The sequence below is a fragment of the Scomber scombrus genome, chromosome 8, assembly GCF_963691925.1.
Source record: "Scomber scombrus chromosome 8, fScoSco1.1, whole genome shotgun sequence".
In the NCBI taxonomy this organism is placed as follows: Eukaryota; Metazoa; Chordata; class Actinopteri; order Scombriformes; family Scombridae; genus Scomber; species Scomber scombrus.
Window position 1 is genome coordinate 21334711 of NC_084977.1, and position 22149 is coordinate 21356859.

Genomic DNA, 22149 nt, shown 5'->3' on the forward strand with positions numbered 1-22149 from the left:
CTGAGTTACATGAAGTCAGGTTGAATACATGGACTTTCACACTGAAGAATATTGGTCATTTTAGACTTTCCACTATACATCATGGAAAGTTTGAAGCGCTGGAGTTCTCTACATGGATACACTGCCATATTTATGTTCCTTACAACGATCAGGAAAGGTAAATAAATATTAAACCCTTCTATGTTTTTTCTTTGTTATCTAGCCTTTATCGACCTGTTGGTTTTCTTTTAACCTCTACCTGATCATATCACCAGACAGTACAGGATACTTATCAGACATATGAAAATAACAAAACTTTGACAGTAAAAGTGTAACATAAGCCACAAAATGTTGGTTTGCTTATCTGCATCATGTGGTTTCCTCTAAGAGTCGGCATACATACTGCGTTGCTCTGTGCAGCGTCACCGAAGTGAAAGCCTTTATAGATTTTTATAAACCGATATTTTACATGTTAGTTGTTAACAAATAGGATGTCTGTTTTGTCAGGTTGGAGGTTGAGTGCTTAGACTAATGGACTGAACCCCAAACCTCTGACTTTGTAAGAATACATGTTTGAGACAATGTAAGGCACATTATAAAGTAATCCCCAGTGTAAAATAAAATAAAATGAGAAAATGAGGAAACATTTAAAACTGTATAAACAATTTAAGAGGTTAAATAAAATAAGTAAACTGTAGTACTTAGTAGATTTTTCTTTGTGCCCCTTTTAGAAGCAGTCTTTGTTTTTTCCGCAGTAACTCAGTAAAATAAGGATTTATTATTGTTTTTCTCTGAAGGGTCGACATGTGAGGCTCCTTCAAGTCCTCAGTGCTTCAAAAGATACGCTAAGGACAGTGTTTACTTGTGTGAATGGAGCATGAACATGACTGAGAGCAATGTGACGTTTGAACTTCACCTTAAGTGAGTATCGTTCAGTGATGGAGTTGCAATACTTTGAAGTGGTGACCAATAATCCAATGATCCAATGATTTATGTTCTTTGTAATATTTTGTGGATGTGTGTAGCTGTTGCCCTTGAGTTTTGCATTTTCAATTTACTAGTCTGAGGATTTGTGAGATGCTTTCTTTGCTGTTTTCACTGCAATTATAGCTCTACATATTCATCCGTAGTGAGACAAAATCTCCGCCGATTAAAGAGACCTGGTATGAAGTCCTTGAGGAACGGCTGACTAAATTTCACCTTGTCCACCATATTTGGGTGGAAGCTCATGTAGGAAACTCCAGCTGCAGCTCACTCAAGATGCCCATTAAACTCACAGACACAGGTACTTGATGTTCCTCTGATTTTACACAACGTACGAGATTAACACAAATGTATTCAGCATACATAATCATAATCAACATTACACATGAAATGTTTTGCTTTTCCTCAATAGTTAAGTATCAAGCACCACAAAATATTTCAGTGTCCTGGATAAAAAACAACCTCAGCTTGACCTGGACGGCTGCAGAGAAGTATCCGGCTTTAGCTGAGGTCTGGTTTCGACCAGATAATCACTCCACAGAATCATGGGGAAAAGTGAGGCATAACTGAGATTTGTTATCAAATCTATTTAAAAGTCTATTGTGGCTGATGGAAATGTTAAATTGTTAATAAATGTTAAATAATCATTTTAATCTTTTATCCACATTGCTGTTACAGAAAAAAACTAATACCACTACGAAGACCCGTAAGTACTCTAATGTCTTAAATGATATATTCCTGATATACACTGAATGATCACATCAGTGGTTTTGTACATTTTCACAAAGGAATATCTTGTTAGCATTATTGTTGGCTTTGATCTTTTTATATAATTTGTTGAAAATTTGAAAAACAAACAAACATAATATTATCATTGTTAACGGGAGCTGAAATTATGTTTTTGCTGTTGTTCACTGGTTTAAAGTATGTAAGATTTAGTGGCATCTAGCCATGAGGGTGCAGCTTGCAACCAAATGGATACATTTTATCTCAAACTCCTCTTCCAAGCGTGTAGGATAATTTACAGTGGCCACAAAACTCACAAAAAACATAAAAAGGCCCTCTTTAGAGCTAATGTTTGGATTGTCGGTTCTGGGCTACTGTAGAAACATGGCAGCTTCTTTGCAAGAGGACTCATTGACTTTGTAGATAGGAAGGGCCCATTCTAAGGTCACAAAAACATGATGGGCCTACAAATGTTTTAAGGACAAATCTTACTCTGTGATCAAATTTAGAACAGCCTTATACCATGTTTACGCACAAACAATAAATGTCTCACTGTCTTAATGATATAGTCAATACTTATTCCATATAAACAGTACATTACAACCACAATTTAAATATCCAACATTTAAAAGTGTAAAATTGCTAATAATAAACAATTTAGTTATTAATTCATCATCATAAATATAAAGAAAATTATTAATCTATTAGAAATGTCCTGTTCACAAAGTGCTTAATGCAGAGTATATTTTAAAAGTTGTTTAAAAAACTGATTATTTCCATGTTAAGACCCATATTCAGAAACATAGCCTAGATATCACCATGTGATATCAGATCATTTTACCTGCATCTTATCATATCTTAGGCTATTTGTTTTGCTATATTTAAAATCATTTCTTCACCTTTGTGTCTCAGCAAACTGTCCCTTAGAAATTACGTTTGTATGTAACACTACACAACAAAACTACTAATTACACACACAGTATACACTAATAACACTAGTTAGACTGCTTTCGTAGTCTGCTCTAGTATCTTTAATAACCTTTACACAGGGCAGGTAGCATTGAATTGTCTTTACGTTTTTCCACTGGCGATAGACAGCCTTGCCGAGAGCCTTGTCAGGGCTGAAACCAAGCTGAAATGTCAATCGATTCATTTCTACCAGCAGACTTGGCTGGGACATATGTAGAAACTTAAGCAGCAGCCTGTTCTCTTTACTTCGCTGCTCAGTCATGGCTCAGGGAGCACATTGTGCAGCAGAAGCAATTTATTTAGATCACTTCCACAGATCAACACATTTACCAACTTTTTATTCTGTTACAGATATACTGTGTAGTAGTGATGCAACAGGTATGAAGGCTTTATACAGGATTCACACGCAGGCTCCATTGGTTTTGCCCATAACATATTTACTAGCCAAATCTGCCTTTCCAGGCTTCTACTTCTGAAACTATTGTCCACTCTTCACTAGTAGTAAATTTTTTTTTCATTTTTACTGTCACGTTCCTCTTCGCAATGACTGACAGCTCTCTCCACTGCTACTCTGGTCCAACAGAGCTTTCTTAATGTAGAGAAATGTGAGCATGGTAGTATGGTAATTATTATTTTTATTAGTTATTTTTAGGTGATCATACAGTAATTCAAACTACTTACTGTATACTTATGAGTATTATATTCCATATCTGCCAAATCCATTCTGCCAAATGCCACTAAATTCTACACACTGCACCTTTAACTTCTCACGTGGCTGTAGTAATATAAAGGTGTACTGGCAGTATGTCACTGTTGGGTTTGGTTACAACTGAGGTGAAACAAATTATTTCAGTGTGTTATTAATGTACAATTGAGGAGGAAAAATAACACAAACCTAAAATATCTAACTTATGAAAAGTCTTACTCTCTCTTTTTTCTTAACAGTCCAGGTAATTGTTGCGAATCTCTTAAAAAGTACAGCTTACCAGGTTCAGATCAGACATCAGCCCATACTGGTCCTTAACCCGCTGTGGAGTGACTGGTCTACAGTGATTGTACCTGCAGGTGAAGTCATGGTCATATTATCTGTGTGGTTGAATAAAATATATATCTTGTTTTGAATGGCAGAAATATGTGTCTTTACCAATCCTATTGTAACACTTAAGACTTTATTACATTTCTGAGGTTTTGATTCCTCAAAATTTATACAGGTGCTTCTTTCCTGTCTTTGCAGATGGCAAGATGTGAACAAATTCACCTTTACTGAAATATGTCAAATTTAGTTCCACTCTAAAAACATACTTTCATAGTTGTAGAAGGGAGATTAAGAGGATCAAGCTAGGTGCAAAATCAGTTTTTAAAGAAACCATTTTTACCCAAATGAAAAATGAAATAGCTTGCTCACTAATATTTGTGTTTTTACTGCAGAGCTTGAGCAGCCCAAAGTTACTATGACAAAAAAAATTTCAAAAGGCACCCGCACGCTGACGCTAACTTGGAAGGTAAGCCAGTAAAATGAAAACTGCCCAAAAAATTACACAAAGGTGGGTCTAGATTACAGTGACTACAATTTCCACGGCCATATATTGACATTGTCCCATAATGTGCAACAAATCCTATTCAAACGAGAAAACCCATGCCCTCCATAACAACAAATTTGTGTTTTCTGATCCGACGCCACTTTCAACAATACGACATTTTCAAAAATAAAAATGTTCTATGATCTTGACAGTGCTTTGGTTAATGTTTTGTTGCTTTTAGGCACCAAAACAGAGAATAGTTAGGTTTAGGAAGTAAGGGAACTTTTGTCATGATCACTACAATAACTTTTATACGAATTACCAAAGTCATGATTAAAATAGACCTTTTAAGAAACCAAACTAAACAAACCTGAGGAATTTATCCAATTGCACAATCAGTATGTCTATTTGGTAGCTACTTTTTTTTAGACAATTCATGAAAAATTTTGAATTGCATAGGAAGCAGCATGTGCTCATTTTAAGCATTATTCAACTATCTTTCAGCACTATCTAAAGAAATTTAACCTTTAACCTTTAACATCACTGGTTCAAGTTACTTAACCTGGGACATACAACTCATTCTCTCATTCTCTTAAATGGTGTGCCAGTCTTTTGGTCTACCACTTTAGCTATAATCAATATTTTTACAATAACAATAATTTAATTCCTATCAGGCGTAGTGGCCGTTTTACTGTTTCTAGGTGGCGCTAGAGAGCCAATTTTGGCACTCTTGGGTTTGTTTTTCCATTTTATCGAATTTTTCGCCAGACCTGATGTGCGTTCCGAATTTGGTGAGTTTTGGAGCAGGTTTAGGGGGTCAAATTAAGGCGCAAAGTGTCGATAGAATAATAATAATAATAATAATAATAAAAAAAAATTTAAAAAACGATACAAATTCAATAGGGTCCTTGCCTCCAGGCAAGGGCAGGACTCCTCTGGAGTCCTCGCCCTCTTGCCTTTCGGCTCGGTCCCTAATAATGTGTAATGTGAGAGTATTCGCTCATAGCAACCTACAGAGAATTCTCCCCAGACTCTGTAACTCTTCTCGGTTTTGTAAAGGCTTAACCTCAAGTTTTGGCCCATTGTTTAATTGTCCGGCCTGTAGCTTTATTGTTTTGGTTCATTCTCACCGCTCTCACTTTCGGCCACAACAGGCCGCTGTTTACAGTAAACGAGCTCTAAGATCCCACCTAACTGCTAGCCACCAAACTAGACACAATTAGTGACTATCCAACACTTACTGTGGCAGGGCTGATCCAATTTTGGTTGATTAAATTTATATTTCTTTGTTTACTTACTTCCTTTAGCTATGTTTGTTGTAATTGCACTCAATTCTGCTCCTCAGCCAGTGCCACATGCAGCAGCAGTGAGAGGAGTGAATTACAGCTTAAGCGACACTCATTCTTCTCGTGGATGTCCTTGTCCTCGTGGGAGGAAGAGGAAGAGAGATCTCTCCGGCACGAATGATTACACTACTTATGTGTCGTACTCAGCTGTCAACATCACTATTATTGCCAGAAATGCAGCAGGACTTTCTCCTCCAGCAGTCATACAAGTGCCAGCCGAACCTGCAACAGATTTAAAAAGTAAGCCACAGTGTATTTGTGCTTAAGTGTGTCACATATGCATATTTATCCTTAATTAATTTTTTTATTACTTAATTAATGGCTGTTATTTATTTTGTTCCTGGCAGCCTGTGATAAAACATTACTGAATGAAAAATTAAATAACACAGTTTGCCTTGAGTGGTACGAACTTCAAGATGGCGATCCGAGACCAAAAAATGTGATAACAAAGAAGAAAGGCAAAGGACAGAAGCACATAAGAGAAAGTAAGTTCATACAAATTTATACCCTCTACTCTACGGAGAGCAAAGTACAAAAGAGATGAACAGTTTGATTACGCTTCAACACTAATCCTTGGCCTAATTTTGCACCAAATTTCATTGATGGTTTAAGACATACAGGTACAAAAGACATTATTTTTTACAATTATTTTGTTTTTTTTACCACTATGATGAAGATAATAAAATAGATCTTACATTGTTCTTTTAATGTTTTGACATCTTTTAAAATAAATATTTTCTGTACAAGGCAAGCTATAAATCAGTTGGACTTTCTTTCTGTTTCGGTTACAGACATGAAGGCATATGTACGCTACCTTTACTTCGAACACAGATGTTTGAAAAGGAAACCAAAGACAGTTAAAATGTGCCTTTTTTATAAAGAAGAGGGTGGTAAGTGTCTTTTCAATTAGGTTACTCTGCATCCATAATTTTAAAAGGTTGGGTAGCAGGCTTATATAATAAACGAATGGCGCTTTTCCACTACACAGTTCCAGCACGATTCGACTCGACTCGGTTTTTTTTGCGTTTCCACTAGGGATAGTACATGGTACCTGGTACTTTTTTAGTACCTGCTCTGGTGCCGAGCCGAGCCGATACTAAATGTGACGTCAACAGACTGCCAGCCACTGATTGGTCAGAAGAGTTGTCGCTGGAAGAGTCATGAGCCGTCCCACACAAGAATCAAACCCGGCATTTTTAAATACCGGCAATAACATTAGAGCTATTTTCTTGCTTTGTGTGTGACAAAAAGCCACAAACAGCAGCAAGTACACCACTGCCTCAATGTCCTCCACTGTTTATGTGTTTTGTGTCGCGTATAAAACGAAGTCACTGCAGTTTCGCGGAGCCGTGTTATGACGACCCCGCCCACGTTGAGTAGGTACTTTTTTGTAATGGAAAAGGTCTGTCCTATAACCGTGTCGAGTCGAGTTGAGCCGAGTCGAGCCGAGTAGTGCTAGAACTGTATAGTGGAAAAGCGCCATAAGATAGTGAACAGGATAAACATTATCCCTGATAAATACCAGCATGTTATCATTGTCACTGTTAGCATTCTTGTATGCTGGCCAGGTGAGGCACATTTTTCCAGAACCCAATGTATTCAATAAAAGATGCCGATTGGTGCATCAAGGTAATAAATCATATCCAAGTTTGTCGTCACATACTGTAAAATGACCCTACATTTGTATTATCCTCTTAAGTTCCAGACAGAGCACCCCAGGACTTTATTGCGTTTAACGAAACATACAGTTCTGCTGAACTGTCTTGGAAAGCAATTCCCTTTGCGAACCAGCGAGGGTTCCTCACACACTACATACTTTGCAGTGTGCAAATCAGCTCACAGGACAAGCAGGAAGGTGTGAAAATCACTTTTTATTACTTACCTGCATCCTTTTGTTTATCTCACAAAGCCAAAGGTTTTGTAGACCTGAAGGGAAAAGTGCATATTTTCTCATGTATAGCTTCTTGTATTATTGCAAATATATAATATTCCAACAACTTTTGATACTCAACTTAAAAATGACAATAACTTTCAGTATATATTAGAATTCTTCCCACATCTCATATAATTTCAGGTGAGTGCCATAACATATCAGACTCACTCACCTCACACCACCTGGAAAACTTGACACCGGGAACAAAATACAACATCAGCCTTGCTGGTGTGACACGAAAGGGAGAAGGATTAACAGCCACAGTAACTATCACCACACGGCCAGAGACGCCTCTGAATGGTACTGTATCAGACTCAATGTACTCTTGTGTTGAAGCATATTTGTAGTTTGCCATGAAGTTACAATATGTACAAATCAGTGGAGCAGTTTTTTCCAAAACATTGCTGCGAACTAATTTTTCCCTATCTTCTTTTTTCTCCCTAAATTATAGTGTGGTTAAGTCTCGGATTGCTCTTTATGTTCTTTTTATTGTCAATAATGTGCACCTTCGTCTTAAAAAGGTGGGTGAGCCCTGCTTTAAGCATTTTTATAATTTTGGATAAAACTAATAATAAGCCTACAAACTACAGAATGTATGAATGTGGACATTTTAACAACTGATTGGTTACTGTGGCAAATGAAGCTTAAAGGGGACATATTGTGCAAATTCTCAGGTGAATATTCATGTTCTGGGGCTCTAATGGAATATCTTAGCATTATTTACAGTTCAGAAAACCTTGTTATTTATCTTATACTGGCCCTTTATGCAGCCACTTAGTTCAGCCTCTATCTGAAACAGGACGTTTTGGCTCCTTTCTCATCAAAGCCCACTCTGTTCTGATTGGTTAGCTTCAGGAAGCGGCCTTTCTGCAGACTTCCACAGCTCAGAAGGCTACATCAGTAAACTATAGTAGGGTTTCACTTCTTTTCTCAGTCTTCAAACTTCTCAACTACATGTTTGAGCTCGAATCCAATCGAAAATCAAAGTCAGGAGACAAGGTGAACAACACGTGGAATAACCTTTGCAACAAGTTTGATGTTAACGACTTGAAGTATTGTAGTGTGAAAGGAACAGCGATTAAAACTTGTGTAGAACAGAAACATGGCTGCCAACAGCCTTGTTTCACTCCCTCCTTCACCTGTGTACAAAATACCAATAATGTTAGCTTGTAACAGTAGCTTGTACTAGCCCCACATGAGTCTAACAATAAAACTTTATTTACAACTCACGCTGCTAATTATATAAGCCACGCTGATTCCGTCTTTTCAGCCATAACTTGATCTAGTTCTTTTCTTTTTTTGTTTTTCAGTGCAGTAAGCAAGCAGACTTAGTGCGGTCAGTTACACAACAATATTTCAAATTAGTTAACATTAACCACCATAGTGGTCTTACCGGAAATAACTAAGGCTGTAGCAGCAGAACTTTTCATTGTATTGCATTTTGAGAAAGGGTGCTTTTTGTTGCCTGTTGAATTAAGCTTGTATTTTCTCAAAGGATTGAGTCATTTCTTCTTTCAAAAGTTACATAGTTTCTGTTGGTTGAAAAATGAAACACCCTCCATCACCTCAGTTTTACAGACAAAATGACCACACGTACCACAGTGGCTTTAAGGAACTTGGTTTCTTGAACAGCTGTTCATCTGCAGTCTTCAAATCATGTGTTCCTCCTGGATGGCTCATTTTTTAACAGTTTCTGTTCTTTTCTAATACTCAGAATCAAAAACATGATCTTCCCTCCTGTGCCAACACCGGTCATTTTAGATTTCACCACCCATCAGCCAGAGAGTCAGGTAAATCTCAATAAGGACCTGGGTTTGAAACTCTTTTGCATGGGGGGGGAGTTTTTGTGCCATTTTGGAAAATTACAGATGAGACATGACTTTAAGTCATTTATGTACTATAAAGTTTGCTGTTGAGCAAACTTCAGACAGATTTAGGGTTTTAACCCTTTTTGCCAATGACGTGGACTCTGTTCACACTTCTAGACGATATGAAGGTACAACATTTTTTAACATAGCGAGAATTTTTTCTTTGACTCCACCCACAGCACTCAATTCAAAAAAGTTTGAGCATAAAACAAAAACACCAAATCAGGTGTAAGACTCCATTTGCATTATAAATATTTCAAACTAGTCACGCAGGAGATGTGTAGGCTACTATGTTTGCATCGTCAGAATATCATCAAACCAATCATAATACCTGTGCATGATTACAGCAAACAATAGTTAAATAGAGACTGTAAGTTTTGCACAATATCATCAGAAACTCTGTTCAGGGAAATGTGCATTTGTCACTATTTTTTGCCATATAGCAATCAGCAGATTTGTCTCTAAATACAGTTGGGGCCAAACTGAGGTTGACAGTCTTTTCTTCTTGTGTTATTGTTTATTTGAGGTCATTGTGCTAATATCTTTTTTATAGCAATGATTACCAATGCCAGCAACTCATACGGCATATTTAAAGTCTTTGTAAATTAAGAATAAATGTGTTCTGAGTTTGACATAGGCTACCACAGAAAAGTGTGGTTGTTAACCACCCTGCCAAATTTAAATGTTTAAAAAAATCGCCAAATGTATGAAATTAGGCTTCAAATGTGTGTAAAAACGTAAAAACCAGCCTCTTTCTCTGCTCCCAAACGCTGTGGGAGTGCCTGCCGAGTTCGCTGAAACCCCGCCCCCTACCAAGTGTCCCCTGTCAATCAAAGTCACCACCTCTACCAGAAACATGGACGCTACGTCTGATAGCTTTGCTGCTGCTAACTTAGCTGCTAGCCCGTCGGCTAGCTCGGCAGCTAGCACTGCTAACTACTGTAGTAGTAGTAGTAGTGTGCGCTGAATGTATTTATACCTACAGCAGCAGGGGCGGGTTTAACGCAGCTGTGATTTTCAGACCCGCCCACTAAATCCTGAACACAGAAATCTTGAAACACAGTTTGTGAAGCCTAGCTCCACAATTCAAATCTAAATGGTTTGCTTTTTACACCTTTTTTAGAAATACATTTATGACCTATTTAATGTGTTTAGAAGAAAATGTCTGAATTCACTTTACACCGTCTTTAACAGCTGAAAAATGATAGAAGTGGAACACAGCAAAAAGTCAGAGCAAAATGGGCACCAACAACGGCAACATCCTGAGTTTATGTTGTGAATGAAGTAGCAGATGCGTTGTGTATATATGTTGTGTGTCGGTTAATGTGTGTGTGGTGGGTATGTGGAGGCTTAAGTACAGTAATTTAAATAGTAAAACAAAGACAAAGGTGGCAGTTGATGCTAATCTATGTATCACACGTATTTTTTTTCCCAGGGAAGTAGATCAAACAAAGGAAAGTCCCTAATGAAGTTGCTAGAGTAGGATGTGAGACAGCCACAAACCTCTAATTTTACCACAAAGAAGAACTCTCGGACCCAGTAAACACGGTGTACAGTAAATCTGTGCAGCCAATGCGTGTCTGTTCTGGAGAAGTGTGATTTTTTTCTTCAAAAAAAAGCTTACCCCTGTTCTGTGAAAAAACTCAAATGTTTAGCAGTTCTTTTTATAGGGTAAATGTAAAAATACATGGAATAGACACAACTTCTTAAAATGTTGACATCCAAGCAATCTAGTTGATCAGAGCTAAGTTGATTATAACTTATGTGTTTCAACTAAGGAAACTGAACATTCTTATTGTGATGTAATTGTAAATGAGAAGAGTAATGCCACTCTTGTGTCTGTATGGTAAAGAAGAAACTAGTGCCAGAGGCAGTTAGCTTTGCTAAACTTAGCCAAAAGACAGGAAACCTATAGCTTGGCACCATCTGAGGGTAAAAAAAATCCACCTACTAGAACTTCTTAACATGCTACATCTAGTTTGTGTAATCTGTACAGTGTTAAAGCATGCACACAAACATTTTTTGGCCAGGTCCTGTAAATTCATTGAGCCCCAGCTGTTTGCCTGGCAACCTTAGGGTGATAATGAGACTAGTTTCATATTAACGTTGCAGATATGAGAGTAAGCTTATTTTCCAAAATGTCAAACTATTCCTTTAATTATTTATATTATTTACAGTTGGTGGCAGTCAAGAAAGGCAGCATGTTAAGAGTTTCATTGTTTGTTCTCTGTGCATATATTGATAAAGTTTTGAAACCTGAATCGTATTGTTCTCTCTTATTGTTCTAATGTGACCTGCTGTACAACAGGAGAGGCTGGAGAAGGAAGAGGAGGTGTGTGAGCTGACGATGCACCAGCTGCATCCAGAGCGCAAGACTGTCCTGGAGGACGCAGAGGAGACCACTGTCCTGGAATGGGATGACAATACTGACGAGGATGGGGAGGATGAGAGGGGTGATTCATGGATGTTCGAGGGGACCAGTGACGAGTGTTTCAGTCCTGGCTCTACAGAAGAGGCACCGGGGAGCTCCAGAGAAGAAGAAATGACAGACATGGAACAGATGGATGAGATCACCCTACTGATATACAAAAGAGGACTGGTGTTTGACGTGAAGACAGACTCCCCTGAAAATGGATTAACTGAAGGTTCTTCCACTGCACAAACGTAACAGGGCTGATATGTTGGTTGACTAATACCAAAGACTGGATGACTCAATTTTGTCTTTTTAAACATTAGGTGTCTAAAGAACTTCTTGTAATGAGGGAAATATGTATTTCCTATTTGACATTGATGTGTTTATGACTATAGATAGTGACGTACATTTCTTTACATACAGAGGCCAGTTTACAAAAGCAGTAACAGTTCCTTTGTTGTTGTTGTTGTTGTTGTTGTTGTTTTTGTTGTTGTTTAAACCTTTTAATTTTATTGTGGATAGTTAATATTTGTTAAGACTTTTACAATTCTTATAATCTTCAGGACCACTTTGGTCAAGACTGAAATATCTCAATAACATCTGATGGATTGACATGAACTTCATTTTGTACAGACATTCGTGGTACTCAGAGGATGAAACCTGCTGACATTGGTGCTCTCAAGACTTTCTGGTGCTATTCGTTTTGTTTTTTAACTTTTGTGATGCCATAACTTTTCATTTTTCCTTTTGGTTTGTGATCAAACCTTCAAAAGCTGTACAATGTGTAAGGTGCTACTCTGCATGTTAGCAAATGCTGATATTAGACTAAAAAATCTGGATATATTATACATGAACAAAAAAAACAATCTCTCATGTAGTAATAATAATAAAATATATTCAAATCAAGGACTCTATTTTAAGTTTAAAAAAGGTATATATGACCAATTATTCAAGAGTAGAAGCATATGACCTGAATAATTTATGTTTATTAGTATTATTTGACCTTGTTTATTATTATGGCACAACTCTTTGGCCAATTATTACATTCACTTCATCGCAACTGTTGATGATCAAAAACAAATTTAAGACCTTTTAACTGGTTCTACAATAAACTTTAAAGCATCACAGAGCTGTCAGAAATGGCTGTAGACTCCTATTGTGTGCTATTTTTCTGCAACATGCTAATAAAAATACATGTAGTGTTGGCACAGTGGTAGTAAATCGAAACCTGCAAGGAAACTGCAAAGTAAAAAAGCAGTGGATGTGATGGCTGAGCACCACAAATGTGAACCTGTCAAAAGGTGAACATGTGACAGGAAGTGGTCATAAAAAACAATGACCTTAAAAAAGTTTCTCATGATGAAATGCCAGATTAGTCATTACCAAAGAGGCTCTTGTGGTGTTTCGTGCTACCTTGTTCAAACTAGAACATGTCATGTGGACTGGTTAAAAGTGATGACAGGCGTACCACATTTTTCACTACACTGCACTTTAATTTCTCGGTATAAAAAACATAATTTTCCTGGTGCCTGTATTGTTTGGTTGTGACCTGATTGAGGAAAGTGAAATCAACAAGAATACCACTTTGACACCACATGACACATTACAATGTTTTATCTCTCACTACATCAAGATTAAGATCATCTGTCCTGACCACAGGGAGCAAGCGGATGTCTGATGATTTGTGGTGAAGAAATACAAATCAACACATAGCACAGTATTATCTCTGTGTGTATATTAAAGTCCAGCTGAATTGCCTTTTTACTATACTATACCATTGGTTTTCAAATTTTTTCAAGTCAAGGACTAAACTGACACAAATAGGCCATGGACCACCTGAATGTAAATTTTTAAATGCATGTATCTCAAACAGAGATGGTCATACATATTTCATGACTAGTGCTTAGTGATATGTTTTCTCCTCCAACACATTTCATTGCACCGTTTACCCTACAATCAATAAAACTGAGATACAATTTCATGGGTTTTAAAGTCATAATTATACCTCTTTGGGGGGAGGGGGGGCGGGGGGGGGGGGGGGGGGGGGGGGGGGGGGGTAACAGACACTTATTATAGTTCCATGGGTCCATGGAGATGGGTCCATTAACAGGGTTGGGAAAGTTACTTTTAAAATGTAATAGGTTATGGATGACTAGTTACCTTATTTAAAATGCAATAAGTAATATAACTAAGCATTTTTTCAATTACTTAATCAAAGTAACGTAACTGATTACTTTTTGATTACTTTTCAAATGTTTTCTAATGAATTTTTTTCAACTGTTGGGGTAAATGTACCCATTAAGCCCACCAAAATCTAAGCTAGAGTGTTTTTCATGGATACTGATAGGGGAGATCATTTCTTATTAAGCAAACTCTCATTTGAAAATGCATTCATTAGTCCATGTAGATTTTTAAGATATTTTATGAAAAAAAGTCAAAAGTTTGGCATGGGATTAATTCGTACTGTCACACCATTTACGCCCATGTGTGCTCCAAATAAGCCCATGTCATGATTTAATTAAAACAAATTGATTTAAAAGGATTAAGAACAGCAATAGGGCCTACATGTATTCAGTAACATGTTAAATATTAAATTTGCTCCTCCTGAGCAAAATCTTAAAGGTCTGACTTCAGATGTAACCTCCTTTGTAATCATAAACATCTTCATAAGTAACTATAATTTAACTACACATTTTATCTCCGTAACTTTAACGGATTACGCCGCTACTTGTAATTAGTTACTCCCCAACACTGCCCATTAAGACCCACTGGTCAGCCTCAAATGGGAACCAGTATACCTGTGGACATGTGACCGTGGCGCCACCCAGTGGCCAAAAACAGTCAGTGCAGCGGGAGGACCGGTGGCAAACATCCAGTTAGGAGAGGTCATCGCCACAAGACGTGGGAAGAGACGGCTGTTCTCAGTTCATGCCTGGGTAACAGGCTTTGTCCGTACTTTTTTAACGCCATGAGGAGGCCAATTGTGCCGCTGACCTCCTGGTAATACTCCTGAAAATGCCCCATGCGTATTGCTCTGTGCTAGAAGATGGCGGAGTCGGATGGTGGGGATTTTGCATCGAAACAGCCGCAGAGCAGGTGAGTGAGTCGGGGTGAGGCTGTGGATGTGTCCAGGGGGTCGGGCAGGTTTCTCGGTGGTTCCCAGCACAGAGCGTCTGCAGCTCCGTGTCTTTAGCCCCCAGCTGGAGACCCGACGCCGCTGTGTGAGTCCAGGAAACACCGAGGATTTGCTCTTGGCCTCCAGGCTTCTACTTTACTTCTTTTGCTTTCTGTTCATGACCTGCAGAGGAAATTAAATAAGCACATAACATGAGTCAAGTTAGAGAAGCAGACGCTCCTGTTGTAGCCTGCTGCCGTGTTGACGAGTGTGTCAATAGTGTCATGGCTCAGTCAATACTGTCACCGGTCATGATGAACAGGAAAACATTATAGTCAGCTGCACACAACAATGTTTGTAAAAGGGCTTAAAAGAACACAGTTAACTCAACAAACTTTTTTTTTTTTTAAAGTGAAAAGTATTTGTAAAGTTTCATGCTCTGACCTGTCAGTTTTATATCATTGATTAAAATTAAATGCAACACATATTTAAGGCCAATGGTTAAGACATTTGAAAAATAAATAAATAAAATGTGCTGATCAGCTATGTTACATGTAGAATATAAAACAATTTGATGTTGTCTAAAAGGAGGATTCTAAAATTTGGGCTGGGTGATATGGACAAAGTCAAGTATCATGATATTTTAACCAAATACCTGGAAATCTATATTGCAGCAGTATTGTAGGTTTCTATTTATATTTTGCTTATCTATTTTAATATAGACATATCTATATTGTTCACAAAAGGTTGACAAAATGACATTTTTGATAAATAATCATCAGTAATGTGGATATGAGTCATACCACGGTCTGGTAGGCTCAGAAAATTACATCACTTTATTGAAATTCAGCGATACTATGATATCCAAAATATAAGACTATATCTACTCTCATATCACAATATCAATGTAATATCTATACTTGAAAATCTCTAAGTGTGACCAATATTCAGTACCAGTCAAGTGTATGCAAACTTTTAACAGGTACTGTTTGTAGTAACTGGATATTTTACAGTAGAAAAATAAACTGTAGTGTCTCGTCACTTATTGGCCAAAATATGAGCAACTATTAATGTACCTGTGACAAGCTAGTCATTTTATTGGTCAAGACCTTGTACTTTCTAAATGTGAAGTTCAGCCCAGATTTTGTCCTCTTGGATGGTACTTTATGTGCCGCTTGAGACACCAGACTCCACTCTGAAAGTTTATGTCTGTGACTTACTCAGATCATCAAATTTGGCAAAAATAAATAGTTCCTAATGAGATAACAACCAAAATAAAAATTAACATGAGAGAAGAGCGAGTTTTGTTTTCATTTTCATCTGAAAACTGCAGTTTTGGAAAGACTTGAAAGTATGATATCTGTTTTCATCTGTAAACAGAAATGTGGTTGAGATGACCCATGTACACACAATCCTGAATGCTTTATTGCTTCATCCTTCAGCCCTTTTGTAATTTAATATTTCATGGCCTAATTTCCCCCCCGGACTGAAATTGTTGGACTATGGGATCATCCCTTTGGTTGTTAGTAATCTGCCCGATATTTGATTGGATGCCATTTTTGGCTCTCGTTAAACAAAGCAGGTCAGTTGATCGGGCTGAACAATTAAATCGCAGGAGGCACAATATTAGTCAAAGGAGAAATGTTTGTCAAAATACCATTTTAAGCATAGTCCTGTTGCGGAGATGTCCTGGCCGAACATTAAATTCTACAGACTTAAGAAAACATCTTTGTTTGGTGCAGATCCCCACAAAAGTCACACCATAATCATTTTAGTATGTTTTTCAATGAGAATAATAATGTAAATGTTATCATTCCCTCTAATATGGTAAATCATATTGTAATTACAATATCAGTCAAAATAATTGCAATTAGATTTTTTTTTTCAAAATCGTTCAGCCCTATCAGTAGAAGAAGCACTTACACAAACTGATATGGCAGCTGTTATAGTACAACTGGGACTTCTTTGCTAGTCCCACTTATCTGATGTAATTTCTACTTCCACATTGTGTTTTAGTTCTGGAAATGTTTTGACTTTAGGTGAGGACCCCAACCCTAACCCTCGTTGACAGCAAGTTATGAGGATTCGCTGCTTTTTTTTTTCTTTAATGTGGTTGTTAATCGATAATTATTGGGTTCTAGACTGTTGATCGGACAAAACAAGCTATTTTTAAGACATTGACTTTTGGACAATATAAAAGAGCATTTTTTATCTGTTCAGACAAGTTATTGACCAAGCATAAATAAATTGAGAAAATAATTTGCTGATAATTAATTAATGCAAATAATTGTTAGTCACAGCCCTGCTTCTTATGGCATAATGTTTCTTTTTGCTATAATGATGTTTCTGTGTACAGAAATGCGTGCTTAATGGCAGAAACAACATTTCTACTCATAGCACTGTTGTTTTATTTCAGAGTGCCGATTTTATCTCACTAATGTAGGCACCGTAGATGAGTGATTGCATTTCCTCCTGGTTTACTGTAGCAGATTAGATTACATTTCCATCAGAGATTTAAGAGATCTTGAGTTAACACCAGACACTACATATCCACACACAAGTCAAATATTAATATTCTTGAGCTATAAAGTCTGCCTGACTGGAATATAACAGCTTTTAGAAGCATACATTCAATTCAAATATTAATCTGGATCTGGAGAAAGTTTAATTTGAGAAGGCTGTTTGATCCTTTGATTCACTCAATGTGACAAGGCCTTTTTTTTCTTCCAGTATGGCTAACAAGAATAGCACCCTGCGCTGTACATTCTCAGCCCCGAGCCACAGTGCCACCCTCCTCCAGGGCTTGTCAATCTTGCGGGCTCAGGGCCAACTACTTGACGTCGTTCTGGCCATCAATGAGGAGCGCTTCCAGGTCCACAAAGCTGTGCTGGCCGCCTGTAGCGATTACTTCAGGTTAGTCTGAATCACAAGACTTCTCGTCAACCATTTCCATTTTAAATTCAAAGCACTTAGCTGATGCTCTTGTTCAGAGCCATTTACACTGAGTGCAGAGTAATCCGCAAGTCTCAGATGAATTATATTGAAAGCAGTCTAGTTGGAAGAGGAAGTTAAGGAAGGAAGAAAATGCAAATGATGCAACTTTATATTGTTGATCATGAAAACTTCAAGAGAAAGTTGTATTCCACATGGAGAATGTCAAGAAATTTGATGAAGACAAATGTTCTGTCTATACTGTAAATTAGGGATTTTTATGGTATAAAACTGTAGACAGATGTACTACACAGTTTGTCTACACTTTGTTTTCATTAGATGGTGGTTTTCCACTCAACTGCCATGGACACCACAAAGAAGGAAACCTACATGGAATAATGAAAATATCTGTTTAATTTCTGTTTTGTTCTTGTGTTGCAGAGCAATGTTTACAGGAGGCATGAGGGAGTCAAATCAAGATACCATTGAGCTGAGGGGTTTGTCCGCCCGAGGGTTAAAGCATATCATTGACTTTGCCTACAGTGCAGAAGTCACTTTAGACCTGGACTGTATTCAGGATGTCCTCGGAGCAGCTGTCTTTCTCCAAATGGTTCCTGTTGTGGATCTCTGTGAGGAGTTCCTCAAGTCTGCAATGAGTGTGGAGACCTGCCTGCACATCGGCCAGATGGCCACCACTTTCAGCCTGTCTTCCCTCAAGGAGTCAGTGGACGCCTTCACATTTCGCCACTTCCTCCAAATTGCAGAGGAAGAGGACTTTCTGCACATTCCCATGGAGCGCCTCATCTTCTTCCTGCAGAGCAACAAACTGAAGAACTGTAGCGAGATTGACCTCTTCCACGCTGCCATCAGATGGCTCCAATATGACGAGTCTCGCCGGGCTCAAGCTAGCAGTGTCCTCTGCCATGTGCGCTTCCCGCTCATGCACTCGTCTGAACTGGTGGACAGTGTTCAGACGGTGGACATCATGGTGGAGGATGTGTTGTGCCGCCAGTATCTCCTCGAGGCCTTCAATTACCAAATTCTTCCTTTCAGACAGCATGAGATGCAGTCCCCACGGACACTCATTCGTTCTGATGTCATTTCACTCATCACGTTTGGTGGAACGCCCTACACTGACAATGATCGCACCGTAAGCACCAAGGTGTACTACCTCCCTGACATCGCCTCCCGCCAGTTCAAAGAGCTGACAGAGATGGAGACAGGGTGCAGCCATGCTTGTGTTGCCGTGCTTGATAACTTTGTGTACGTCGTTGGTGGACAGCACTTACAGTACCGAAGTGGTGAGGGGGCAGTAGACAGCTGTTTCCGCTACGACCCTCACCTGAACCAGTGGCTGCGTATCCAGTCCTTGCAGGAGGCACGAATCCAGTTCCAGCTCAACGTGCTGCATGGACAGCTGTATGCCACCGGAGGGCGCAATCGATCTGGCAGTCTGGCATCCGTAGAGTGTTACTGCCCAAAGAAGAATGAGTGGACATATGTGGAACCATTAAAACGCAGGATTTGGGGTCATGCAGGGACACCCTGTGGAGAAAAGCTATATATCTCAGGAGGTTATGGCGTCTCATTGGATGACAAGAAAACTTTTCACTGCTATGACCCGGTAGCTGACCACTGGGAGTTCAGAGCTCCCATGAATGAACCCAGAGTGCTGCATGCCATGATCAGTAGCAGGGATCGGGTTTATGCTTTAGGTGGTCGCATGGACCATGTGGACCGCTGTTTTGATGTGCTGGCGGTCGAGTATTACAATCCAGAGAACGACTACTGGACCACCGTCAGTCCCATGAGAGCAGGGCAGTCTGAGGCTGGCTGCTGTTTACTGGACAGAAAGATCTACATCGTCGGTGGCTACAACTGGCACCTGAATAACGTCACAAGCATCGTTCAGGTGTACAACACAGAGAGAGATGAGTGGGAGAGGGATTTGCATTTCCCAGAGTCCTTTGCTGGCATCGCATGTACTCCAATTATACTTCCACAAAACACCACACAACGCTAACCATCTGACCCAGCAACTGTGGAGATCTGATTCCATGTGCTCTTTCTGCTGACTATTACGTCAAGGTGTGAACTTCATGTAAACCACTGGTGTGCGTGCGTGTGTGCGTGCGTGCGTGCGTGTTTGTGTGTGTTCATTTGAGGAAATTACCTGAAAAGCTAGTAAACAGCATTACTCTGATTAATGTATTATTTTCTATCCTTGCATTGGGTGAGGTAAATTTAATCATCAGACAGACCTTCATTAAAAATGATCAAGTTTAGATTTGGAACTAACATTATGTCCAGAAACTCTTGAAGGTCTTTATGTTAAGACACTTTTCTTACACAGAACTAAAGGTTTGTCAGTATTTAACTAACAATTTAAAAGTGCTTTCATTTGATGTGTAAATCCGTGTGAACAAATTTGTAAACTGTGCGCATGGATTACATGTCCTCTTCTGTTCTTCAGCTAATGGACCTGCCTTGCAAGGACTGTGGTGACATCTGCCCAGTAAAAACAGTTTCATCTAGATTTAACAGCAGATTGCTGCTTGACTGCTCATTTCAGTGTTGGTTTTCAGATGAAAGCACAAATGCTACATGACTCATAAAAGCTGGAAACTCCCAAAAACACAAAGCTAAATAAATTAGATTTTACTATTGTTAAATCTGCCATTAAGTAATAATAATAATAATAATAATAATAACCAAAAAAGTTAAAGTCTACAAATCAGAAATGAATGTCGGATTTCTCATTGTCATACAGGTTTCAAACCCCTACTTTCCAAATGAAAGTCCAGTGTATTAACCATTTAATAATTACCATACAAAGTTTTACAAATCCGTCTGCACGGAAGTTTTTTTTCTACCCTTTGACCCCAGGAGGGCTCCATTCACTAGTTGATGAAAAACCTCTTGGTGTGACATCTCCTGTCTTTACGATCATCTTACACTTGCCCATTTGGAAATTTTAAGATCACTGGCAAGTGAACTTAAATGATAATAATAATGAAAATGAGTTTTCTTTCATACTAGCATTACTAACATTAATAGCTGTTTATATTACTTAATTTATATGATTTAGTCTGTATTATTTTATTACCAGTCAAAGGCTTAAGTTACAGACTGTACAAATAGTCTTTTTTTTATTTGATCCTTTATCAGCAGTGGTGTCACTTCTTACAAAAAGTGGAAATCTAATTTTTGAAGATGGGTCTTGAGTGGCTTTTTGCTGTGCAAAGCTATTAACTGGATCAAATGTTAAAATGTTGTACATTTTGCTTGTACAGGATTTTAGCTTTTGTGATTCCTTTTTATATTTTTCATTGGCTCTTTTAATTCTTGTTATATTTGTTATAATTGTATTATTCAAACAATCAATAATACAACCAACTAAAAATCTCTTCGTTTTACGTGTGTTTACTCAAATCTGTGTGTCAGTGAACAGTAATGATTGCACAAATGAACATGAGCAGTGGATTTAAAATTATTATTATTATTTTTTTTTTTTAAACTTTTAATCAGTTTCTCCTTGTTTTGTTTTTTTAATTGTCACTGCCCTTGTGTTTCCTGAATTTAAACCCCCACTGACACACTACCTGTCTTGTCAGTCAGCTTAACAAACCAGTGTGGACGTCTTGCGGCAGCTACATAAATCATTCATTCATGTGTGTGTGTGTGTGTGTGTGTGTCCATGGGGGTGTCAGTGTGTGGTGCTCTTTGTATTAAACAAGTGCTATATCTTTCATACAAAACCATCACAGTATCATTTATCCTTCCAGTGGATAATAATTGATTAATTGATTGATTGAAATCTTTAATAATCTTTTAAAAAGTTAAGATTTAACTTCTGAGTTATTGTTTAAAAACCCTTAAAAATCTGTAATTCATCAAAATAGTACTCAAACTGTTCATTTTTCATGGCTGATAGTAGGTTTTTTTTTGTTTTTTTTTACTGCATTGCTGCACTTTTTACACTGAATTTATCAGACATCTGATTCAGCTGCTGAATTTAAATCAAGATTAAAATTCCAGTTTTTCTTGACTATCCATGTGACCATCAACATGATGGCAGGGATGTCTGTTTTAAAACTGTTTCCTGTTTGCCTTAGTGAGTCTTTGTCCTGTTTTACCTGTACTAGTAAAAGCACATTATATTGTTGGAAGTGCAATATAAAGAAACCGCTGTAGTCAAAGGGGAATGTAGACATTTGTGTAGCTTTATGTGCATCCTTTATTAAAGATGTATCATGTTTTAAAAATGCCCTTTAGATACTGTTTTTTTTTTAGGGATGATGTATTTTTTCGATCAATTTAACTGAAGTGCTGCCTTCCATTATAATATGGTGAACTGTTTGTACC

The 22149-nt window shown here is 38.0% G+C and overlaps 2 protein-coding genes across 3 annotated transcripts; both read left to right on the top strand.

Moving 5' to 3' along the window:
* Window positions 1-12173, top strand: il12rb1 (interleukin 12 receptor subunit beta 1). Its single transcript, XM_062424821.1, has 14 exons — window positions 1-157; window positions 777-900; window positions 1110-1264; window positions 1376-1523; window positions 3578-3723; window positions 4087-4160; window positions 5524-5764; window positions 5872-6009; window positions 6316-6414; window positions 7224-7379; window positions 7599-7757; window positions 7909-7978; window positions 9172-9247; window positions 11634-12173. Exons 1-14 carry the CDS (start codon window positions 82-84, stop codon window positions 11991-11993), a joined length of 2022 nt encoding a protein of 673 aa, XP_062280805.1. The 5' UTR covers window positions 1-81; the 3' UTR covers window positions 11994-12173.
* Window positions 12174-14435: 2262 nt separating this feature from the next.
* Window positions 14436-22044, top strand: klhl26 (kelch-like family member 26). 2 transcript variants are annotated; one of them, XM_062424697.1, is made up of 3 exons: window positions 14436-14834; window positions 17584-17766; window positions 18226-22044. In XM_062424697.1, the coding sequence occupies exons 1-3, from the start codon at window positions 14785-14787 to the stop codon at window positions 19805-19807; spliced, it is 1815 nt and encodes a 604-aa protein (XP_062280681.1). In that variant the 5' UTR covers window positions 14436-14784; the 3' UTR covers window positions 19808-22044. The 2 variants fall into 2 exon arrangements, with proteins under 2 accessions (XP_062280681.1, XP_062280682.1); XM_062424698.1 differs by lacking the exon at window positions 17584-17766.
* Window positions 22045-22149: the final 105 nt, after the last annotated feature.